At 39.7% G+C, this 20681-nt stretch overlaps 1 protein-coding gene across 4 annotated transcripts in view; it reads right to left on the bottom strand.

Moving 5' to 3' along the window:
• OCA2 (OCA2 melanosomal transmembrane protein) overlaps positions 1-20681 on the bottom strand; it is a 226474-nt gene that overhangs the window by 100275 nt on the left and 105518 nt on the right. For all 4 annotated transcript variants that reach the window (XM_054813838.1, XM_054813836.1, XM_054813837.1 and 1 more), the window contains 3 exons: positions 11469-11616; positions 9804-9861; positions 8578-8686 (listed from right to left, as the gene is read on the bottom strand). In XM_054813838.1, coding sequence (XP_054669813.1) covers positions 8578-8686; positions 9804-9861; positions 11469-11616 — 315 coding nt within the window. The remainder of the gene's footprint in view (positions 1-8577; positions 8687-9803; positions 9862-11468; positions 11617-20681) is intronic.

Genomic DNA, 20681 nt, shown 5'->3' with positions numbered 1-20681 from the left:
TGAAGACATAGTGATATAAGATGTGAAATATAAGATGTGTTAAACTTAACATGGCTTTTGGCCGCTTTTTGGCTTTTAAGAAAGCCTATGCTTTCTTCAATCTATGTCATTCACCAGTTTTTGTACCTTAATAGCTGTCTGTCTCACCAGGATTTTCTTTTTTCTGAAGCACTAAACAATTATGCAGCAGCTTATTAAATTGATCTGTTTTTTCAAACATTTTACAAAATAACTCCTCAGTAACATTGAGCAGCTCTACAATGAACCATTCATTTTAACTATTGCACAAAATCACCCGAAACCAAACATTTCCAAAATATGAATACTTTCTCTTTTCCTCCCTCTCTATGGGTACAAACACTTAGACTTTGAGAGCCAAGTTTGTTTGTTTCTGTACATATTATTTTATTGTTTGTAAACAGTGATGAATTTGAACTCGACCGTCATACAGGACAGTAGCATAACATGGTTTAATCCATTTATCACTGCTGGCAGATGAGAAAAAAGTTCCAGAATAGCAATTCAAAGTGTAAAAATAAGAGCCTTACTGATGCTCCGATGTTGACACCCTTTTCAGCCTAATGGTATGTGTCCACACCTTTCTCCACCCTGTGCTCCTTCTCCATGATCATTTATAAATCTTTTGGACCTGAGAAGTTCTGCAGCACACTGTGAGGCAAGATCTTCCTCATGGAGCTACAGGGCAATGTCTCAAGTTTAAAAACATTTTCACCATTCGAAAGAAACCTCTTAGCACAAGTTCAAATGCACATATATCTTCTGACCCAGGGCCCAGATAAAAGCTGGAGGAAAAAGCTTATTAGAGGAGTTCTTAGGCAGCTTCCTAGGCTGCACATTCAGAACAAACCCGCACAGACTACATTTATTTCATTTGTGCAATATTAGTTCCTTTTTAGCTTATAGCATTAAATAATTTAGTCAAAGATCTCTAAGGTTTTTGTCGTTGGTTACAGCACTGCCAACTCTCGCGCAAGCTGTTACACATACCCTGCCGGTCTGTCTCAAAGTTGTTAGGGAAGAATCATTGCTGCAGTGAATTCCTTGTTGAAAATGTTGCAGAAAAGAAAGTGGATTAAGTTAATTGTTAAAATCTTAGTAGGCTGCAGTAATGGAGAACTAGCTTCAGTGTTCCTAAGCCAAGTAAACATCAATACGGAACTTCTGACATTCTGTGATTCAGTAGCAAATTTAAGCAAGCTGTGAAGCTCTGTAAGGCGATGCAGCCCTTCCTTCATCACTGAGCAAGCTACCAGACAAGTGCCACTCAGCCGCAACTCTATTATAGTTATTGGTTCCCCTAGGTAAATTTCAGTGTAAGCTGAAAATCATGTATGTCCACTTCAACAAAAGCAGGATGAAAATCAAGACAAATTAAATGGGAGAAACTTCAGATCCAGTCCAGTCTCCTGAATTTGAGGTGCTACTCTTCTCTGCAGATTAAGACAATTTTTTTGCTATAATTTGCATAACATTCTCTATAGACATACTTGTGGTTTTGGTTTTTTTCTGTTGAAGCCCTTTCTAATTAAAGTATTTATTTTTTCCTGTGAATTTCAACAAATTTTTAGTACATTATGGAATTGAGTCAGAAAACATGACAATTGGTATCCAAAGGAGTAACAATACAACAGGAGCCTTTTGTATCTACAGCAACTGAAAACTTTAATGCACTGGCACTAAATAAAAAGGACCTTTGCACAACCTGACCTACCGAACAAACAGAACTCAGTCTAAATTAAATGAAGACAATTTTTTTCCTACTTTTCCACTATTTCAGTCACAGTTTTAAAATGTTTCAATGGTACAAGGTACAACTGGTTAAGATAAATTGCAAAAAGAGAGTTTCAGATCCTGAAAAGTATTTGCAGCAGCATTTGCGGACCAAGTCAACAGTCAGAAGTTAAACCACAGTGAATATAGAAGACAAGAGATCATTTTCCAAGAGAAACTATATTGAAATACATGAATGAGGTGTCATCAAACAAGATAATCTTTCTCTGTAAATATTGAGGGATTTTAGCTTTAGAGAAAGGACAACGGGGAAAATTTAGACCTAGGATGTTTGACAGAAGTGATGTGGAGTGCTAATTTATAGAACTTGTTCTACTACCCAGAAAGGTCATAGTGATCGTTAGTTAATGAAAAGAATAAAACCATACATTTTTTAAAAGTTCCTAAGTTTGGGGTTGTTGCTAACACTGCTTTGGTTGATAATACCAAAGTTGAATTTATTTAGAAGTGAAACCTCCAAATAATCAATTTTCAAGCCAAATGTCCATCTAGCTGTTGTGGGTTTTGTTTTTAAGTATCTTTTTTTTTTTTAAATATAGCTTGAGAAGATATCATCTAGCATATAAAGAGTGAAGTGACGTAGGGTAAGGTGAATCATGTCATAAATTAGACCTTTAAAGTAGGTCAGATGAATCACAGCTTTTGATCACCTTCACTGATTACTGACCTCCTCCAGAGATTATTTTAAGAGCAGCTGAAGGTAATTAGCTTAAACATTGATGTCTGACATCCACAGCATCAAAAGAACCAGAATTGGATCAAGCAGTAGTGTGAAGACATAACCCCTCTGCAGAAGCAATAAAAGCCAAGATAGCTCCCACAAGGTTTATGATTTGAAACTCTCTGCACCTTTGCAACAGAGCCTGTTGCAATCCTCTAAAAGGAGGAGAGGACCTTTGCCTGCCTCGGAAACTACTGAGTCTGGCCCTGGGAAAAGGCATTTCAGAGGTGGAAGGGAGCAAGAGTGAGGGGGTCGGCAAGGAGTGGGATGCCTGCATTGCAGGCAGACATCACTGAGGGGCAGACAAAAGCAGGACCACAGAGGCGATGGGTCCCTCTGCATGGATACTGGAAGGAACTGCACAGGGTTCAGAGCAGCTCAGTAACTCATTGAACTGCCTGAAACTAAATCAAAGAGGAAGGACCTGCCCCACAGAAGTAGAAGGAAGGAGGTTATAAATTGATTTGTCTATTCTTTCTGACCCACTCACTTTGAGCATTCTCTATTAAAAATAAAATCTAGTTTATATTTCAACAAAATCTTGCTTTACTTAAAAACTCTTTTGTCTTTTTTGGGGGGTGTCATTATAGTTCAAAGCTCTAGATATGCCTGCCTAAAAGTTAAAGACAAAATAGGACCCAGGTATAATCCTCAAAGGGGCTTTACTTTTATCTTTTGTCATCTTTTCTCAGATGCCTTATCAATGTTTTATCAATAAAGTAAAATCTCATGGGACAGAATGAAAGCACTGTAGAAGTCTTAAAGTTTTCCATATCTGTTTATTTAAAGTCTTGATACTAATCTTTCGTTAACATAGGTATTCCATAGAATTAGATTAAATAAATTGATGAACAGGTACAAGAAAACTGAATATGAAAGTGTTCTGCATTTTAAAAGGCAGCTAAGTATGCAAATTTTATTATTTAAATTAAAATGTCAGTTGCCTCAAATTGTATTAATGATGCCAAGTTCATAATGGAAAAATTGTATCAAGGCTGGGGACTGATAAAGGATTCTATAATCTTTCTAATTCACTCTACCAAATGCAATTAAAAGTTATTAGATTTCTAACACTTCAGCCTCTGTATAAAACATTATTCTGGTAGAAAATTAAACACTGAGCTACAATCTACTTTCATTTTTATGAGAAAAACATATTGAACAAATTTACCCAAACCATCAGAGTACAAGATGTACTGTATTTTAGGAAATTCATTTCTGTGCACTGGAGGACTAAAATCCATAGATATTCACAGCAGCACTATTTCAGTAATGATAAATAAGTGACATCTATCGTCAAGATAGTGGAATTCAGCAGTCACCAATGAGATCTCAGTATAAGTTTGCAGGTTCCATTAATTGTTAATAGAAATTATGTGTATGCTTTAATAAAATTTATTCATTAATCTGGCAGGTTTGCCTTGAATGCAGAACAGGGAGAAATTATACAGAACACATACAGTCCCTATTTACTTCAAGATTGCAGTTGCAGATCAGCTAGTGAATAATAGAAACCTGCACTGAATCACAGAATCATAGAATACCAGGTTGGAAGGGACCTCAAGGATCATCTGGTCCAACCTTTCTTGGCAAAAGCTCTGTCTAGACAAAAGCGCCATCTAGACAAGATGGCCCAGCGCCCTGCCCAGCTGAATCTTAAAAGTGTCCAATGTTGGGGAATCCATCACTTCCCTGGGGAGATTATTCCAATGGCTGATTGTTCTCATTGTGAAAATTTTCCCTCTTATGTCCAATTGGAATCTCCCCAGGAGTAACTTGCACCCATTACCCCTCATCTTTTCCATGTGACTCCTTGTAAAAAGGGAGTCTCCATCTTCTTTGTAGCCACCCTTTGCAGTACTGGAACATGGTGATAAGGTCTCCCCTAAGCCTTCTTTTCTCAAGACTGAACAAACCCAGTTCTCTCAGCCATTTCTCATATGATAGGCTTCCTAGTCCTTTGATCATCTTTGTGGCCCTTCTCTGGACCCTCTCCAGCCTGTCCACATCTTTTTTTGTATAGTGGGGACCAAAAATGAACACAGTATTCCGGACATGGCCTGCAAGTGCTGAGTAGAGTGGGATAATGACTTCTTTATCTCTGCTGGGAATGCCCTTGTTGATGCAACCCAGCATCCTGTTGGCTTTCTTTGCTGCTGCAGCACTGTTCACTTATATTGAGCTTGTTGTCCACTAGGACTCCTAGATCCCTTTTCACAGAGCTGCTCTCCTGCCAGGTGGATCCCAGTCTGTGCTGCACTCCTAGATTATGTTTTCCCATGTGCAAGACCTCACACTTTTCCTTGTTGAACTTCATAAGGTTCTTGTTAGCCCACTCTTCCAGCCTATCCAGGTCTTTCTTCAGGGTGGCTCTCCCTTCCAAAGTGTCCACTTCCTCACTCAGTTTGGTATCGTCTGCAAACTTCATCACAGTGCACTTGATTCCATCATCCAGATCGCTTATGAAGATATTAAACAGTGTTGGGCCCAATATCAATCCCTGGGGAATCCCACTTGTAACAGGTTGCCAGTTCGAAAAGAGCTATTTATCACTGCCCTCTGTGTGTGGTCTGTCAGCCATTTCCCCACCCACCCCATGGACCACTTGTCTAGATCATAATGCATCAGTTTCTCTAGGAGGAGGCTGTGGGGAACCATATCGAAAGCCTTGGAGAAATCCAGGTAGACAATGTCCACTGCTCACCCCACATCAACCCGGCAGGTTGATGCAGTTTTATTGCTTCAAGTTTGTCAAGCACGATTTGCTCTTGGTGAATCTGTGCTGGCTTTTCCCAATCATGTGCTTCATTTGAGTTGTGATAGCCCCCAGGAGGATTCTTTCCATAACTTTCCCAGAGATTGAACTAAGACTGATGGATCTATAATTTCCTGGATCCTCCTTTAAGCCCTTCTTGTAGATGGGGGTGACATTAGCCTTCTTCCAGTCTTCTGGCATGTCCCCCGATCCCCATGACTTCTCAAATATTATAAAGAGTGGCCTCACAATGACATCAGCTCTCAACACCCCTGGGTGGATATTGTCAGGGCCCATTGATTTGTAAGGGTCAAGCACCTGTAATAGTTTGCATACCAACTCTTCCTTCACTGACCGCAGGTCCATGTTTGCATTGACCTGGATTTTTGTTCCCAAGGCCTGGGGCCAAACAGTGTCAGTAAAAACAGAGGTGAAGAAAGTGTTGAGAACCTTTGCCTTTTCAGCATTGTTGGTTACTAATTCACCTCTTCTGTTTAACAGTGGGCCAATATTATCCTTCTGCTTCTGCTGCTTGTTTATGTACCTGAAGAACCCTTTCTTGTAGATTTTGACATCTCTGGCCAATTTCAATTAGAGCCGAGCTTTTGCCTTTCTAACTGCATCTCTGCATGCCCTGGCAATGCCTTTATAGTTCTCAACAGGTATTCGTCTGCTTTTCTATCTCTGGTACATTTCCCTTCTGGTTTTGAGCTGACTCAGAAGCTCATAGTTAAGCCAAGGGGGTCTCTTGCTCCACCTACTTCCCTTACTTTTAAGAGGATGAACTGGTTTTGTGTTCCCAGGAGAGCGCTCTTGAAAAACTCCCGGCACTCTCTAGTTCCTTTATCCTCCATGGAAGCTTCCCACGGAATCCCTCCCAGCTGAGCTATGAGCAAGCTGATGTTTGCTCTTCTAAAATCTAAAACCTTTGTCTTAGTACTAACCTTCAGTGCGCTCAGCAGGATCCCAAACTCCACAGTATTGTGATCACTGCAGCCAAGGCTATCACCAACAGAGATATTACAAAACAGGTTTTCTTGGTTGGTGAGTAGCAAGTCCAGCAGTGCCTCATTCCTGGTTGGCACATCTAACATTTGTATGAGGAAGCAGTCCTCTACGCATTCCAGGAACTTGATGGATGACATGTGGGCTGCTGCATTGTTCTTCCAACAAATATCTGGGTAGTTGAAATCACCCATAAGAACCAGGTTCTGTTGACCTGAAGCTTGCTTAAGTGACCTAAATATTTCTTCAGCAATTATCATCTTGGTTTGGAGGTCAGTAGCAGATGCCTACTGTAAGATACCCCTTGGAGAAGACCCTTCTGATCTTGACCCAGAGGCATTCAATAGGGCTTCCACAATCGCCGTAGTTGACTTCTATACATTCAAGGTTCTCCTTAACATAGAGCACGTCTCCTCCACCTCTTCTTCCCTGCCTGTCTTTACAAAACAGTCTATAGCCATCCATCATGATCCTTCAGTCATGTGAGTTGTTCCACCATGTTTCAGTTATTCCTATGATATTATAATTTTCTGACTGGGTACGGAGCTCCAGTTCCTCCTGTTTGTTCCCCAGGCTGCGTACATTGGTATACATAGACTTGAGGTGGTTGGTCTTCTGGTTCACATCTTGGGAGGCAGCTAAGGAACACTTGTCTCTGCTCTGGTAGGCCTGGCTTATTCCCCAGTTGGTTGCAGTGGCATGAGCATTGTCATTTTGGATTCCATCCCCTAAGTCCTTCAGTTTAAAGCCTGCCTTACCAAGATGACCAGCCTGCTGCCACAGATTCCCTTACCTCTTTTAGACAGGTGAATCACATCCCTCCCTAGCAGGCTATAGTCATTGAAGAATATCCCATCGCCAAAAGCGAAAACCTCACGATGGCACCAGCCATGAAACCAGAAGCTAATTTGCTTTATATGTCTATTTCTGGCTGCCCTCTTTCCTCTAACTGATAAAATGGAAAAAACACAGCTCTGCTAAGCTACAGAACTACCCTCACTGTGAACCTAAAAATTAATTAACCCATGCATACAATGTCAAGAGGAAACACAGGGCCAGTTGCTGTGCTGTGGAGATATGGCCAGCCTGCTCTGAAGGGACAAGGTCTGAGCAGTGTGGGCTCAAGCCATTCTGCACCTCTAAGGCCTGAGGGCTGAGAATCAGTCCCTGAAACAAATGCATTTAGCAGCAAAGCTGTGTCTATTAAAACACATTGCTCCAGACATAGTAGCCTATATCCTCCCAGTGGCACCAGCAATCCTCAGCACTGGTGTTTCCCTAGGTCCCAGCAGAGAGAACAGCCTTCTGCTACTAGTACTTTTCTAAGCCAGTCAATACACCAGAAGTGTCAGCAGCAGATGTGGAAGGTCTTGTTTACGACTTCATCACCATTGTACAGCTATAACTAGCTCCATATTGTACATAACAAAAATGGATTTAAATGTGTTATCTGTGTATATGATTAGTCAATCAATCGTTTATTGCTTATGAGTTAGTCCTCTTCCAGACTGTTGCATCTTTCAGCCACTGGGATGGATATACACAGTGGGGGAATTCAGATTGCATGAAAAAAACATAAATCTGAAATTCTGCAACGTTCAAGTGCTCAGGAGCCTAATTAATTAATTAATTAATTAACTTTTTGTAAGGCAATGCACAGGTAGGTTCTATGACTCTCCTTCAGTTAAATATGAGCTTTAATTTGGTTCTATTTTTAGGATATGCAGAGCCTGTCTTCATACAGATATACAACTATCTATATAAAAACCTATATATAGGTATATACATAGAAAGTATGCATACAGCTACTTTAATTTCACACATATACAGTGTTTTCCTGATTTTATTTTGGGAAATTATTTATGCTAGTGATAAATTAATAAGGACTGGAAGTTATACAAAGAGTTATCTATACTTAAGAAATAATGCCAGAACACTTTTTTGTTCTTCCATGGAGTGATTATTTTCTGATCTCCATAATGCATATTGCTCATTCATTCCAGCCTACAGTGAGATGATGCCAAGGTCAAATTTGGTCATTCTGTAATGTTTAGCCAGCTCGTTAGTATTGGGAAGTCAGAAAAATGAAGTCATGAGTACTCTATATTACTCCTCCTGGGATGACTGGGACGTGACTGCAATTTGAAAACCTGAGCAACTTCTTTTCTGATTAACCTGGTGGAATTGCATGGCCAGAAACTTATAGGAAAAGGCTTTCTGAAAAGATCCAGACTCATAAAAATAAGGTTGGTTGTTTTACTTAGAATAAAACCATAAAACTTACCAAGATCTAGGTAGATGCCTGGAACAAATGAGTTGAGAAAAAACATAAGAATAACACATCCCAGCACAGTCAGGCATTTGATGAGAAGAATTTTGTCTGTTATTCTGTGCTGTAGACAGGGAGAAAAAAAAATAGTAACTGTATTACAGAAGGAGTTACTTATTATGCATAGAGTTCACAAAAGCATGTGTGAAGTGCAAACTTCTGTTACTGTATTGTATATTCCTCTTCAGCATAAAAGACAGAAATATTTAAATCGAAGCATTTCATGCACACCTATTAAAAACAGGAATAGGTGGCCCAATGTGGTCTAAGAGATACAAGTAGCTAGCAACTGCTGAACAGATTCAGCTGTGTTCAGCTACCCCCATCACAACTTCATTTCAGTAGGAGAAGTAGGGTTGAAATGCAATTCCTACTACAGAGGGCACTCCGGGCACTCTGTGGTTTCATGACCCTGGACAAAATCACCTTTTTTTGCGTGTATGCTTTGAAAACCTATAGCCTAGCCTAGAGGTCAGATCTTTCATGCCTCCTGTACAACTCCTAACCCCTACGCAGGATTAGCCAAGCCCCTACACCCTATGCAGCTTCTACACCCCCGTGCCCAGCTCCTGCGTCCCCATCTCCCAAACACAGGATTCAATAGCGATGCCAGTGAGGTGGAGAGGATGTGACATTTAAACAATTAAATTTAGGTGAAGTTAATCCCACTACAGAGTTCATATATCATCAGACCCAGCTTCAGCATAAAGACTTGGGCAGTGTTAAAGTGTGCGCAGCAAAGAGAACAGTATTTATCCAAGTGGTTTATCCCTGCTTGAATAATAAAGCAGGCAAACCACAGACAGCGTAGTAAATTACAGTTGGGATTCGGTACATCAGCAGGAATGTACTCTGTCATCATCAGCTCTATCAGGTTATAAACAACCTGTTGACACCTTCTGAGCCTTTCCAGTCATGGGTTAAAAATTTAAGAAAACACTGCTGAATCATTTTGTGGTCTGTTAAATGATTTTTTTTTTCCAAGGACCAAAAGTATAAAACCTAACAAAAACTCACAATGTAGTTCAGTAACCCCATCCCACCAAGAAGCCAGCCATCCTGCCTGCCACTTTTCTGCTACCCTGAGAATCATTAAATCTGCATTAGATCCAAAGCACTCTTTACATATAAAGGCATAGGTCTGCTTACACAGATACTGAGAAAAACCGCCATCTACTTACTTTTTTCTGGAGTTCCTGAATATTTGTTTCCCAGTTTTTATCTTCTTGTGAAATTTGCCTGAAAGAAAATGACAGCTGTTTATTTCCAGAGTGAAATTAGAGCTCTGAATAAATCCCTCTCGTCACAAAGAGATCACCCTTTCCCCTGTACAGAGTAACTCATACCACAAAGGAGTCGTGGCCTTCTTATAGACAGCAACAAAATTCCCATGGGCGTTCACTTAAGACTCCACTTTTGTAACATGTTCCACTAATAACACACAAACCCTTCAGATCATGAAGAGTGCCACAGGCTTGAAGGAGCTAGCCTCCAGAGCATGGACCCCAGCATAGGATCTGGCTATATGCAATATCTAGTCCCCTCAATAGTTCCAGGAGTTGATATGTGCCCTGCTGCGATAAAACAAGGGTCGTGTGCTAACATCAACAAGTCAGAACGCATATATTTTACATTTGCATTTTATAATGAAGTTTTTAAGATCCGAATAACTTCATTGTGTTATCAGCATAGGCAGCCCTCCAGCAAAAAGCCTTGGGGTTTGCAGTTCAGGAGCGCTGTTGTTAATGCTAATGAATTTTTACATTGCTGTAAATGTACTGTGCTGGAGGAATCATGATTTTCAAGATTAAATATTCAATTTTTATTTATACTTCAGAAGTGTCTTCTTTAGAGTGTCGTAAAGTCTAATCATCTACTATATTCTTTCAAAAAGGAGGTGACTTTAACAGCCTTTTTTGTCTTTAAGTAGTAATACGGTCAATCCATTCAAAGTGCACAATATCAGCAAAAATTATATAAACAATTTTATTACTAGTTTAAGAAATCATATATTTACATGCCCTTGTCCATACTGCCTATTAACATGTTTATTAGTAAAAATGAATTATTTCAATTTTACTTTAGTTTAGTCAATTCACTTTCAGAGTATTTATTACTGCTATTCTCAGCCATCAAATTCCATAACAAAACAGTTGGTTTTGCCAGCACATAAACAAAATAAGGCTAACATTTTTGTTAGTTCTAGTTTATAAAAACTTCTCCTTTTCTATACATAAACAATTAATTATGCCTACAGTCAGGTTCACACTGAAGATTTTATTATGAAATAATTTTAAAATGCAGCAATTCACTAGTGATATTTTTTCAAACTTGGCGGTTCACTGAAGAACACTTGTACTTTTCAGTAGAAAAAAAAATATAGCATTTTACTGTGCTGAAACCACTATTGCAAGGAAAAATCTAATGATGTACTTATGATCTTTCTAAATGAAAAACGACTTGAAATTTCTAGGCCTTGAAATTTGGGTGATATTGACATATATTTTCCAGGCCTTACACATCAGTTTTGTCCTAAAACACTTTGTGTTTCGCTGAGGCTGAGGACGGCTCTTCATATCTGCCCCAACACACATCTGATCAAGGGACAGCTAAGAATATAGCTCTCGTCCCAGAGAAGATCTGCCTAAAATTACTAGAGGTGAGCCCTTGGCTCGTTGACCAAACAGAACTATTACCCGTGATGTTCACAAAGCCACATTATCATCCCTGGCTGTAGACTGAGATGAGCAGGAGCTCCCTGCCAGCCCCACAAACTGCCCGTGCCTGCAGCTTGTCCCCACCGAGGGTTGGAGCAGGGGAGGTGGGACACGCTGGTCCTTGCTCACCTGTGAAACGTCCTCAACTTCTTCCTCAGGAGCATCTCCAGAGTCAACACCTTCTGCATCAAGAGGCATTTTACGGCAGTCTCCTCTCTGCTGGCTGGGTTAATGCGCTGTGCAGTCAGTCTCCAAACATAGATCTCATGTTTCAGCTCTAAAAAGAAGCAAAATCGTTTATCTTAAAGCAGGTATGATGCATAAGAAACCAGAGGCACACAAAATATGTGTACGTGCCCTGAACTCAAAGCTGTTAAAATTATTGGAATGGTTTCCCAACAATTTTCCACTTAGGAAGTTGCTTTTACCATTCATTTTGCAGAGCTGAAGGGAATGAAAAATATATAGAAACATTTTTAAATAAATTAATCTCAACATCCTTTTCCAAAGAAAAAGAAGCACTGTCTTCATATGCTTGCAAATGCCTTCCACAAGCTTTAGTGCTAAAATCATATCACATTAATTTTTTTTCAGAAAATTAACTGCCAAAATACATTACTATAATGCTAACAAGATACAAGTCACTTTGTAGTGAGGAATGGCAGCAAATGCTCCTTCACCTTATTCGGAGTGGACAACGTGTTTCCATTCACTCTATGTTCATAGAAGCAACGTTATTAATGTAAGGCAAAACTGATATTTAGCACTGTCTTATGGAATATTGTTTAATAACATTTTAAAGGTTTCCTAAGAGGACTTAATTCTTAGGCACTGAAAATATCCATAAATACAGCTACTATCAGCTGCGTGCAGGCCTGAACGATATCTGATCCTGTGTAAGTTCAGACTGATTAACACTTGAAATCAGTCTTCAAAGTCTTGTCAAGATTCTCAACATTTTTTGATTTATTTATTTCCAGTATTGTCAAGGCCTTAGAGAATGACCAAAAAGCATGTTTTCCTATTCAGGGAAGGCCGTGCATGCCAAATATAGCTTTGGATTTTCCAGGAAATCACTAAAGAAATAAAAACAGAATATTCATTCTGAAACTGTCTGCACAAATGTTTCCTGATGAAGCAACAGGATGTTTCCTCACCCTTCGTTTCTGTTCCCCTCAAATTTCATGCTGTTGAAGACAAGGAGTCAAAAATTCACAGCTTTATGTCTTAAGATCCCTGTTCAATCAGCAAACTGTTCTTATCCTAAGAAATGGATGTGGAAGTCTTTGCATCATATATACATATTATATGCATTATTTATAAAAAAATAAATCATGTAATAACATAAGAAAGATGTAAACACATTTTGATGTAGGCAGTGATATTAACATTTGCTGCTGCAAATCCCTAGTGGTTCATGGTATCTACTAACAAAAAGAGCACTAAACATGTTTAATTCCCCCCCTTGCTTTGTGACCAAGTATTTATAATGATAATACAGACTAAATCAAGTAAAGATTGACCATAAGAGGGAATTAGACTTGACAGAACTCAAACAATTAAAAGCAAAAGTAAGCATGTCCAAAGCCTGCATAGTTGACACCAAAAAAGGGATCTGAACAGCAATTGACTCATATTTTGTTTGGTTCATACCTATAGACGATTACACATCCATCAAAATGGTAATCTTTGCCTCAGCATTACAATGCAAGACCAGAAATGTAAATTCACACTATCTAAAGCCCAATGACTATCCCAGGTTATTAAACAACTAGTGCTCAGCTAAAGCTTTTCTTCGAGGAAGGGATTCATACCTGAACCACAGATATCAAAGACATGCAGAATCTACCACTTTCCTCTGTAACATATTTGATGATTCTTGCCAGGAGCGTAATCTGACACTAAATTATATTAAAACATGGATAGGTCCTGCTTATCAAAGGATCCACGTGACTTTGTGCAGAGACCCTGTCCTGGCCATCATTTACTTTTCCATCAACATTTGTAACACACACAAATATATCAGCAGTGATTTTCCATTCTCTTCCAGAATATAAACCAGAAGGTGACAGAGCTTTAGGCCACAGCTGAGCTTCTACTCCCCACAGGAAAAGAAATAAATAAAAAACAACAACAACAACAAAACCCAAAACTTTTTTGAGGATTAGAGTGGGTGGGAGCTATACAAAACCCCCATATTTTGAACCTCAGAAATGGTGGTATTTTTTCTTTAATAAGATGGCAAGATTAAATTTTAAGTCTCTGAAGCGGTATAGTAATTTCTGAAAGAAACTGGATACCACATATTTGGGATCTGCTTGAGCTCCACAGTTTCTGGTTAATGGGGCAACAGGGTATTTCATTGGCACCTTCCTCCTCATAACATCCATCTTGAAACTGGTCTGAAGTCATGAGCTGCGAAGTTGTTCCTTCCCATATAGACAAGCAAGACTAGGTGAAAAGTTGGAACATGGCTTTCTTGCACACTCGCCTGTACAATTTCTGTGCTGGTTTTGGCTGGGATAGAGTTGATTTTCTTCATAGTAGCTAGTACGGGGCTATGGTTTGGATTTGTGCTGAAAACAGCGTTGCTAACAGAGGGATGTTTTCGTTGCTGCTGAGCAGTGCTCACACAGAGCCAAGGCCTTTGCTGCTTCTCACACCACCCCACCAGTGAGTGGGCTGGGGGTGCACAAGGACTTGGGAGGGGACACAGCCGGGACAGCTGACCCCAACTGATGAAAGGGATATCCCATACCATATGACGTCATGCTCAGCATTTAAAGCTGAGGGAAGAAGGAGAAAAGCAGAAGGACATTCAGAGCGATGGCATTTGACTTCCCAAGTAACCGTCATGCATGATGGAGCCCTTCTTTCCTGGGGATGGCTGAACACCTGCCTGCCCATGGGAAGTGGTGAATGAATTCCTTGTCTTGCTTTGCTTGCATGCATGGCTTTTGCTTTACCCATTAAACTGTCTTTATCTCAACCCACGAGTTTTCTCATTTTTACTCTTCTGATTCTCTCCGCAATCCTGCCAGGGGGAGTGAGCAAGCGGCTGGGTGGAGCTGAGCTGCCAACTGGGGTTAAACCACGACAACTTCCCAGGCAAAATTTTTTCCTTGAAAAAGTTTCCTGAGCCCTTTGGGGTGAAAGAAATATTTCTATGATCCTACATGCTGCTCTAGCCTGAAGGAGATACAAACTTCTGTATTTAATTTAAGCAGGTGAAGGAGGAGAACCCCCTCAGTAGGTAAGTGGTCCTTTCTGTACTGCTTTCTCATGCAATTTTCAAGTCAATTGGACTGTTGCTTTGAAAGTGTCTCATCAACAGTCCAAGAGAAAGTGTGCCTTTTTTTCTTTTTCTCTGGAAACGCTTTTGAAACATGATTATCCAGTTTGCCATCCTGCTTTCTGATAGCTTGTCTTTGCTACACCACCTTTTCTGATTTTGTCTGTTCATCCTGCCATAGCATTTCCCCCTGTCCTTTCCAAGTGAAATTTTACCAAGGATTTTGCTGATGGAAGAAAGTTGAATCTTTCATCAACTAACCAAGCAGCAGATCCCCAGCAGGTGTTCTTATACAAAGAAACTTTTTCTTCTCTCCTTCAGAAAAGGACAGCTAGCACTGTATCTGTGCCACAGACAAACCCGCAGAGCGGAAAGCACCACAGCTTGCATTGCACATTCCTGTTCCATGTCTAAAGAACCGTGGGGCTAATCTCCAGGTACACCAAGGTCAGCCTGGTGCTTTCTGGTCTATGTGAAAAATATACATGTGTTTTCACATGGCTTTGATCTTGCCTTTAGGTACAGCAAGTGCATGCTTTATTGTTCAGACATTAGTTTTCTAAACACCTCAAGGATGAGGATGTCCAACCTGCTGTGGAATTTACTTCAGAGCAAAATGTCTTTTGAAAACCAGAACAGTCGATACATCTTTTATACTGCAACTCCTGTTGCAGTAATAATTTGTGAGGAGGTTTTCTAGGTCACCACACAGAATGTTTCTCCTATTTCTCTTTCATGCACACTCTTATTGTAACAGCTCATTACGGCATCAGGTGATACATATGTATTATCAGTAGTTTTTGTTTTGAAGGAAATATCATGCAGGACCCTTGAGGTCAGTGAGAACACTGAACCCAGCCACAAACCTTTGGGCCTTTCTATGCTTCTCCCATTGCAGGTCTGCAAACCCATTTAGGCAGCAACCCCAAGAGTCTGGGAACATCTGATATTTTATGTCATACTATGTCACACATCACGGACAAGGGCTTAATGCAACTGCAGGGTCTTATCAATCGCTTTGAAATTATGGCTAAGGCAGCATAAGGGCAGCATTTGGCTGCCCCTGCATGGGAGGGTCTCGCACCCCATTGCCCCATGTCCGTAAGTTCCTGTCCCCTCCTCAGATGGGATCTAATGGTCATGTTACACCAGGGTGAACTCGCTCCACTCACTCATCTGGCAAAAAAAACATCTGCAGGGTTTTTGCAGGGTTAGCTTTATGGCGGATCAGCCTACTAACTAATTTATCCTACTATTGCTAATAATTAAAATGGTATGTGTGTGTGGCATACAACTTTCATGGCAATTTATCATTGAAGCAGCTAAATTAACATTTAACTGCAACTGTAGTAACAATAGTTGAACTGGTATAAGCAAGGCAAAGTTTAGTATGCAGTGATCTGGAGTAAAAGGAGGCAGGAGAGCTGCAGCTCAGTCGGGGAATTCAGATCATTATGATACTAAAATCTTTGTGAACATCATATATTCAGAAAGCCCACAAGGCACCACAGCAGTATACCTAGCATCATTATTTCACAAAAATTGTCTTTTTTCTTCTTTTTTCTTATTCTTTCTTTTTTTTTCTTTTTTCCAGAAAGTCCATTTCCAACAAGAAAATAATAATTTTTGGCTTAGTTCTAGGATCAAATAAAGGATCAGCAAAGATGTAAACCCTATGCTACTAATCTGTTCTGGTTTTGTCATTTATCATATTTTACCATGGAGACCACAGATAAGATGTCCTGGACCCATTGAATTTAATGGAGTTTCAGCTACTGACCTGAACTGTGACATTTTAGAAAACATTTTCTGCATTTTAGAAAACATTAAGGTTCCTTTTAAAATGCATACTCTTTCTGCAATCTGAAAATTAATAGTCAGATTGATTTTTACTTAGAGTAATCACACATTCCCTCCCACCCGACTGCCAATAACAAAGACGACATCCTCAAAAACTGAGTGTAATTACTTCCCAGTCTCAGAATCTGAAGAGGCCAGGCTTGTTAATTGAAGATACTCAGAAGAGCATGAACAGCCTTGATGTGATGATAAGAATTCTCATAAAATGGCAATTTTTAACTTGCAAGTACGCTAAATACATTAACTATCTTTTTGCAAGCAACACAAGTTTGCACTGCTGGGCTGTGACTAATGACATGCAAAGCATGTTCCTCTGAATATGGGGGGCTTTTTTGCAACATGCTATTGTAGCTTAACTTTTTTTCAGTAAAGCAATTATTTTTCTTAGCTAACTTCTCAGAACAAGATTACTTCTGTTTAAATGTTAACTGAAAAGCAAATTAAGTATCAGGAATTATAGCTTAATCTAGTAATAGTAATATCTATACCTTTTAGTAACTTTTTTAAATCCCTGAAATTATGTAATTAATCCTCTAAGCGTTATTAGACAGTAAGTAAGTGTCATCTCCATTTTAAAAGCACAGAAACTAAGTCACAAAGGTGAAACCCAACTGTAGAAAGAATTCACCTCAAGGGATATTCCAGCTCAACAACTCATGCCTCTCTTCTGGAGTCGGCACCCTTCAACAGGACACAATCATAAGGCTCTAATGCTGAAAAAAGAAATGCCTGAAACATTCTTGTCTTTATTCCTTAGAGTAGTTCATTTCATTAACAGTGGATAAAGGTAAGCAGAGGCATAAAAGTTGCAGGGTCTTCAGAACTGCAACAAGACACACTTTGCTTATTCAGCTAAATACTTGCAAAGGAATGCAAGAAATCTGCACAATGCTGCATAAGGCAATACGGAGCATTTATACCAGCTTTTCAACTCAAAGTCCAACAGCCGGGGCCCCATTTGGTCACCGAGGCACCTAATGCCAGTTTGGATGCCCAGCATGGGATTATATCCATGGCACAGGATTTACAGGACATCCTCATCCCTGCAGCAAAGCAGCTGGAGCCCGGGCAGAAAACTGCAAAGCTCAGATGTTGCCGCACGCCTCAGTCACCTCCCAGGAGTCGTCTTCTGGGCAAGCTGGGGCAGACTGCAGCAGCTCCAGGAGTCAGGATGTTCGGAAAGCTGCAAAACAGCAAGTGTCCTTCTCCTTCAAAATTCAACTGGAATTTTTCCTCACTGTGCTTTGGGTTTTCCCCTGTAATGTTAGCTACTGAAAGGAGTGCAAGGAGCTTCAGCACAACACTACATGCCCACACCTGCATAATTATAAGGAAATAGTCAATGACTCTATGATGGTCACATAACACTCAGATGGAGTAATCTGCAGATATTAAAGAGGGTTAGATGTCCCATAACGTTCCAGGACGGTTGATAAAGACATATATTACTCTTCAGTTGGTTTGTCCCTGAACAAGGGATGGGATGTCTCTCAGGTGACATGGGCTCTGTTCTCATCTCTAGGTGAGTCAGACTTAAAGCCATGAAGTTATTTCAGTCCTCGTGGTTTTGACCCTTAGTTTCTTCTACTGCAGTTCCACATCTTTTAAAAGCTGGAATCTGAGTGTATTTAAGTTTCATGTGCACTTATTGGCACTTGCCTAATGTTATCACAATACTTTGTTCTGTTCCACTGAGAATGGCACAGGGTCATGGGAAGGAGAGCATCAAGTATTTTGAGCATTCATTTATCTAAAAGTCCAGTGTAGTTTGTTTCAGAAAATTTTCATCAGGATTGAAATCTAGAAAAATAATTCTGGTTTACTCGCTATCAAGAAGTTCTAAGCTTACCAATGAAAACCAATTTAACCAACATTTTCTGTTAAAGTCCAAGTCTCACAATTAAAAACTATCTCTGTTCAATTCACTATCCTCTGCTCAAAAATGAATAGATACATTCCAGTCATAAAACATTTTGGACCAAGCATAACTACTGCTGAGGTCATTTCAATACTGGGGGGTGGGGAGGGTGGTGGGGAGAAAAAAAAAAAAGGTGCTTTCAGCAACCACTTAAAGATGGTATTCCCAAAGTTCTATTAAGGAAAAGAGAATCATGAACAGATACAGCCTCAGGAGGACAAGTCTTGTAATCCAAAAGATAATGCCTCATCTAATGCTTTTAATAGGGCAAAATGAAGAGCAAAATGATGAAGCACACTTCAGACTCGCCATTCCTTTTAGCAACTGGTTTAAATGTAAAAATGATGACTAATAACTTCAGCTCATTTTGATAAATAAAAATGGCAGGAATAATTTAAAAATCTGTCAAGGTTACACTTTTATTTGAAACATCATCACAGCGAAAGCTCTCTGCAGCAAACAGATACAGAGCACATGTTAAATTAACCTAAATTGTTCTCTTAAGCTCTGTATATCAGGAAGATCTTATGAGCTTCAGAGCCATCAGACTAAAGTGAAAAATTTTCTCATAGCTTCACCAAAGCACTGTTAATGATAAGGCAAGGTCTTGCCAGCCAGTTTGTATAATCGTTCCACAGTTGTGATATGCATACAAAAATCCAGGGGAACAAGTGCTGCAAAAGAAACAGGAGCTATTACTTCCTAAGTTTTTCCCTCCTACCAGTGATTTTTCTGTACTGACTCCTTCCGTGAAAAATGTGTATAATAAAATTGTGAAGTGCTGCTCTATTGATTCTAAATGCCACTCTTTTATACTTTCTTTCTGCATAAGGCAGGTAAAGTAATATTACAGCTGCCTTCTTGTGATGGCTACATTATCAATGCACTACGCACATAATATGAGATTGTCATATTTCCCTTATTCTGCAATGTCAGAATGCTATTTTTATCATCTGAAAACAAGGAAAGACAGATCAACATTTTCCTCTTTCCAAGGGGAATACTACATCAACTCTAAAACAGTACAAAGGACATATACAGGATTTTAAACACAAAATGATCTAAAATGTTTAAAAATACAAAAATCTTGAATCTGTGTGAAGTAAATAACTACACTTATTTTCATTCCTGATCATTAGATCATTGAAGGTGCAAATAATAAAAGGTTTTGGGGTTTTTTTACATTTTCAAACATAAACCCATGAACCCAGTGGATCCTGATATATTATCCAAAAAGGAGTATACACAAAGTCTGCAGAGACCGTAAGATTACCTAGTTCCTTTGAGACTGAAAGTCTTACAGTTCTTTAAAATAAAAGATACAATATGTACCAGAAAGATATGATCTTAGATCTCAAGATAATTCGTAAGAAAGCTGCATCTTTTAGTTTAGCATGCTATCATCCATAGTAGGACAGTTAAAATGTTAACTATTCATTGTTAATGTATACAACTGGATTGCGGGGGAGGGGGGGAAGTTTTCTTATTTCACATTGTTCTTCAAGATTTAAAAATGCTTCCCATATTTCCCATGAATTTATCATCTTGGGTGAGGACAGTAGAGTGCAATGCATATTGCAAAACTGCCATACAGATTGAGATTGGAGTTGAATGCTTAAAAAAATCTTGAAATATCCCATTCTTTGGACATTATTCGCTGCATAATCTGCCTGATGTGTTTCTCATAATCTGAGCCAGTTTTCAAGTGTGGACAGCCCACTACTTTCAGCAGTTACATTAAAATACCAATAGTGCTTTACTGGCAGTTAGTGAAGTACCTACATAGGTACAGATGCACCTCAGGGTTGAGATTTATCGATGTCCTTAATCCAGCTAGATATTTGATGTATCTCTCTCTGATTCTCAAGAAATGTTTCCTACGGTTACAACTATGTTACTAACTAAAATAGGGCTAAGGACTGTTCTCTGACCCCGAGCAGTGCACGTAGCTGAACTGATGCTACATAACACCTGACCCTGGGTCCCCTCTGTGCCCCTGTGGTGTCCTTCTGGCCCTGGACATTATTATTATTTTATGTGGTCTTTTTTCAATTCAAATTGTCTGAAGCAGCTTTGGGATTGTCTTGCAAGTCATCACAGTAGTTCTTCCCCAGCATTAAACCCAAAGGTTGGATGTCACACTGCAGGACATGGCCTCAGGGCACGCACCACTGTTAGAGGATGCAGAGGCCACCCAGACATCCCATGCCCTGAGAAAAGAACAGCTATTCACTCTTTAACCACAGCCACCTCCCCTGGGGACCATTCCCCC

This window comes from Grus americana, chromosome 1 (assembly GCF_028858705.1).
Source record: "Grus americana isolate bGruAme1 chromosome 1, bGruAme1.mat, whole genome shotgun sequence".
Taxonomy (NCBI): Eukaryota; Metazoa; Chordata; class Aves; order Gruiformes; family Gruidae; genus Grus; species Grus americana.
The sequence above is the reverse complement of the archived record's forward strand: the minus strand, read 5'-3'. Positions and strand labels throughout refer to the sequence as shown.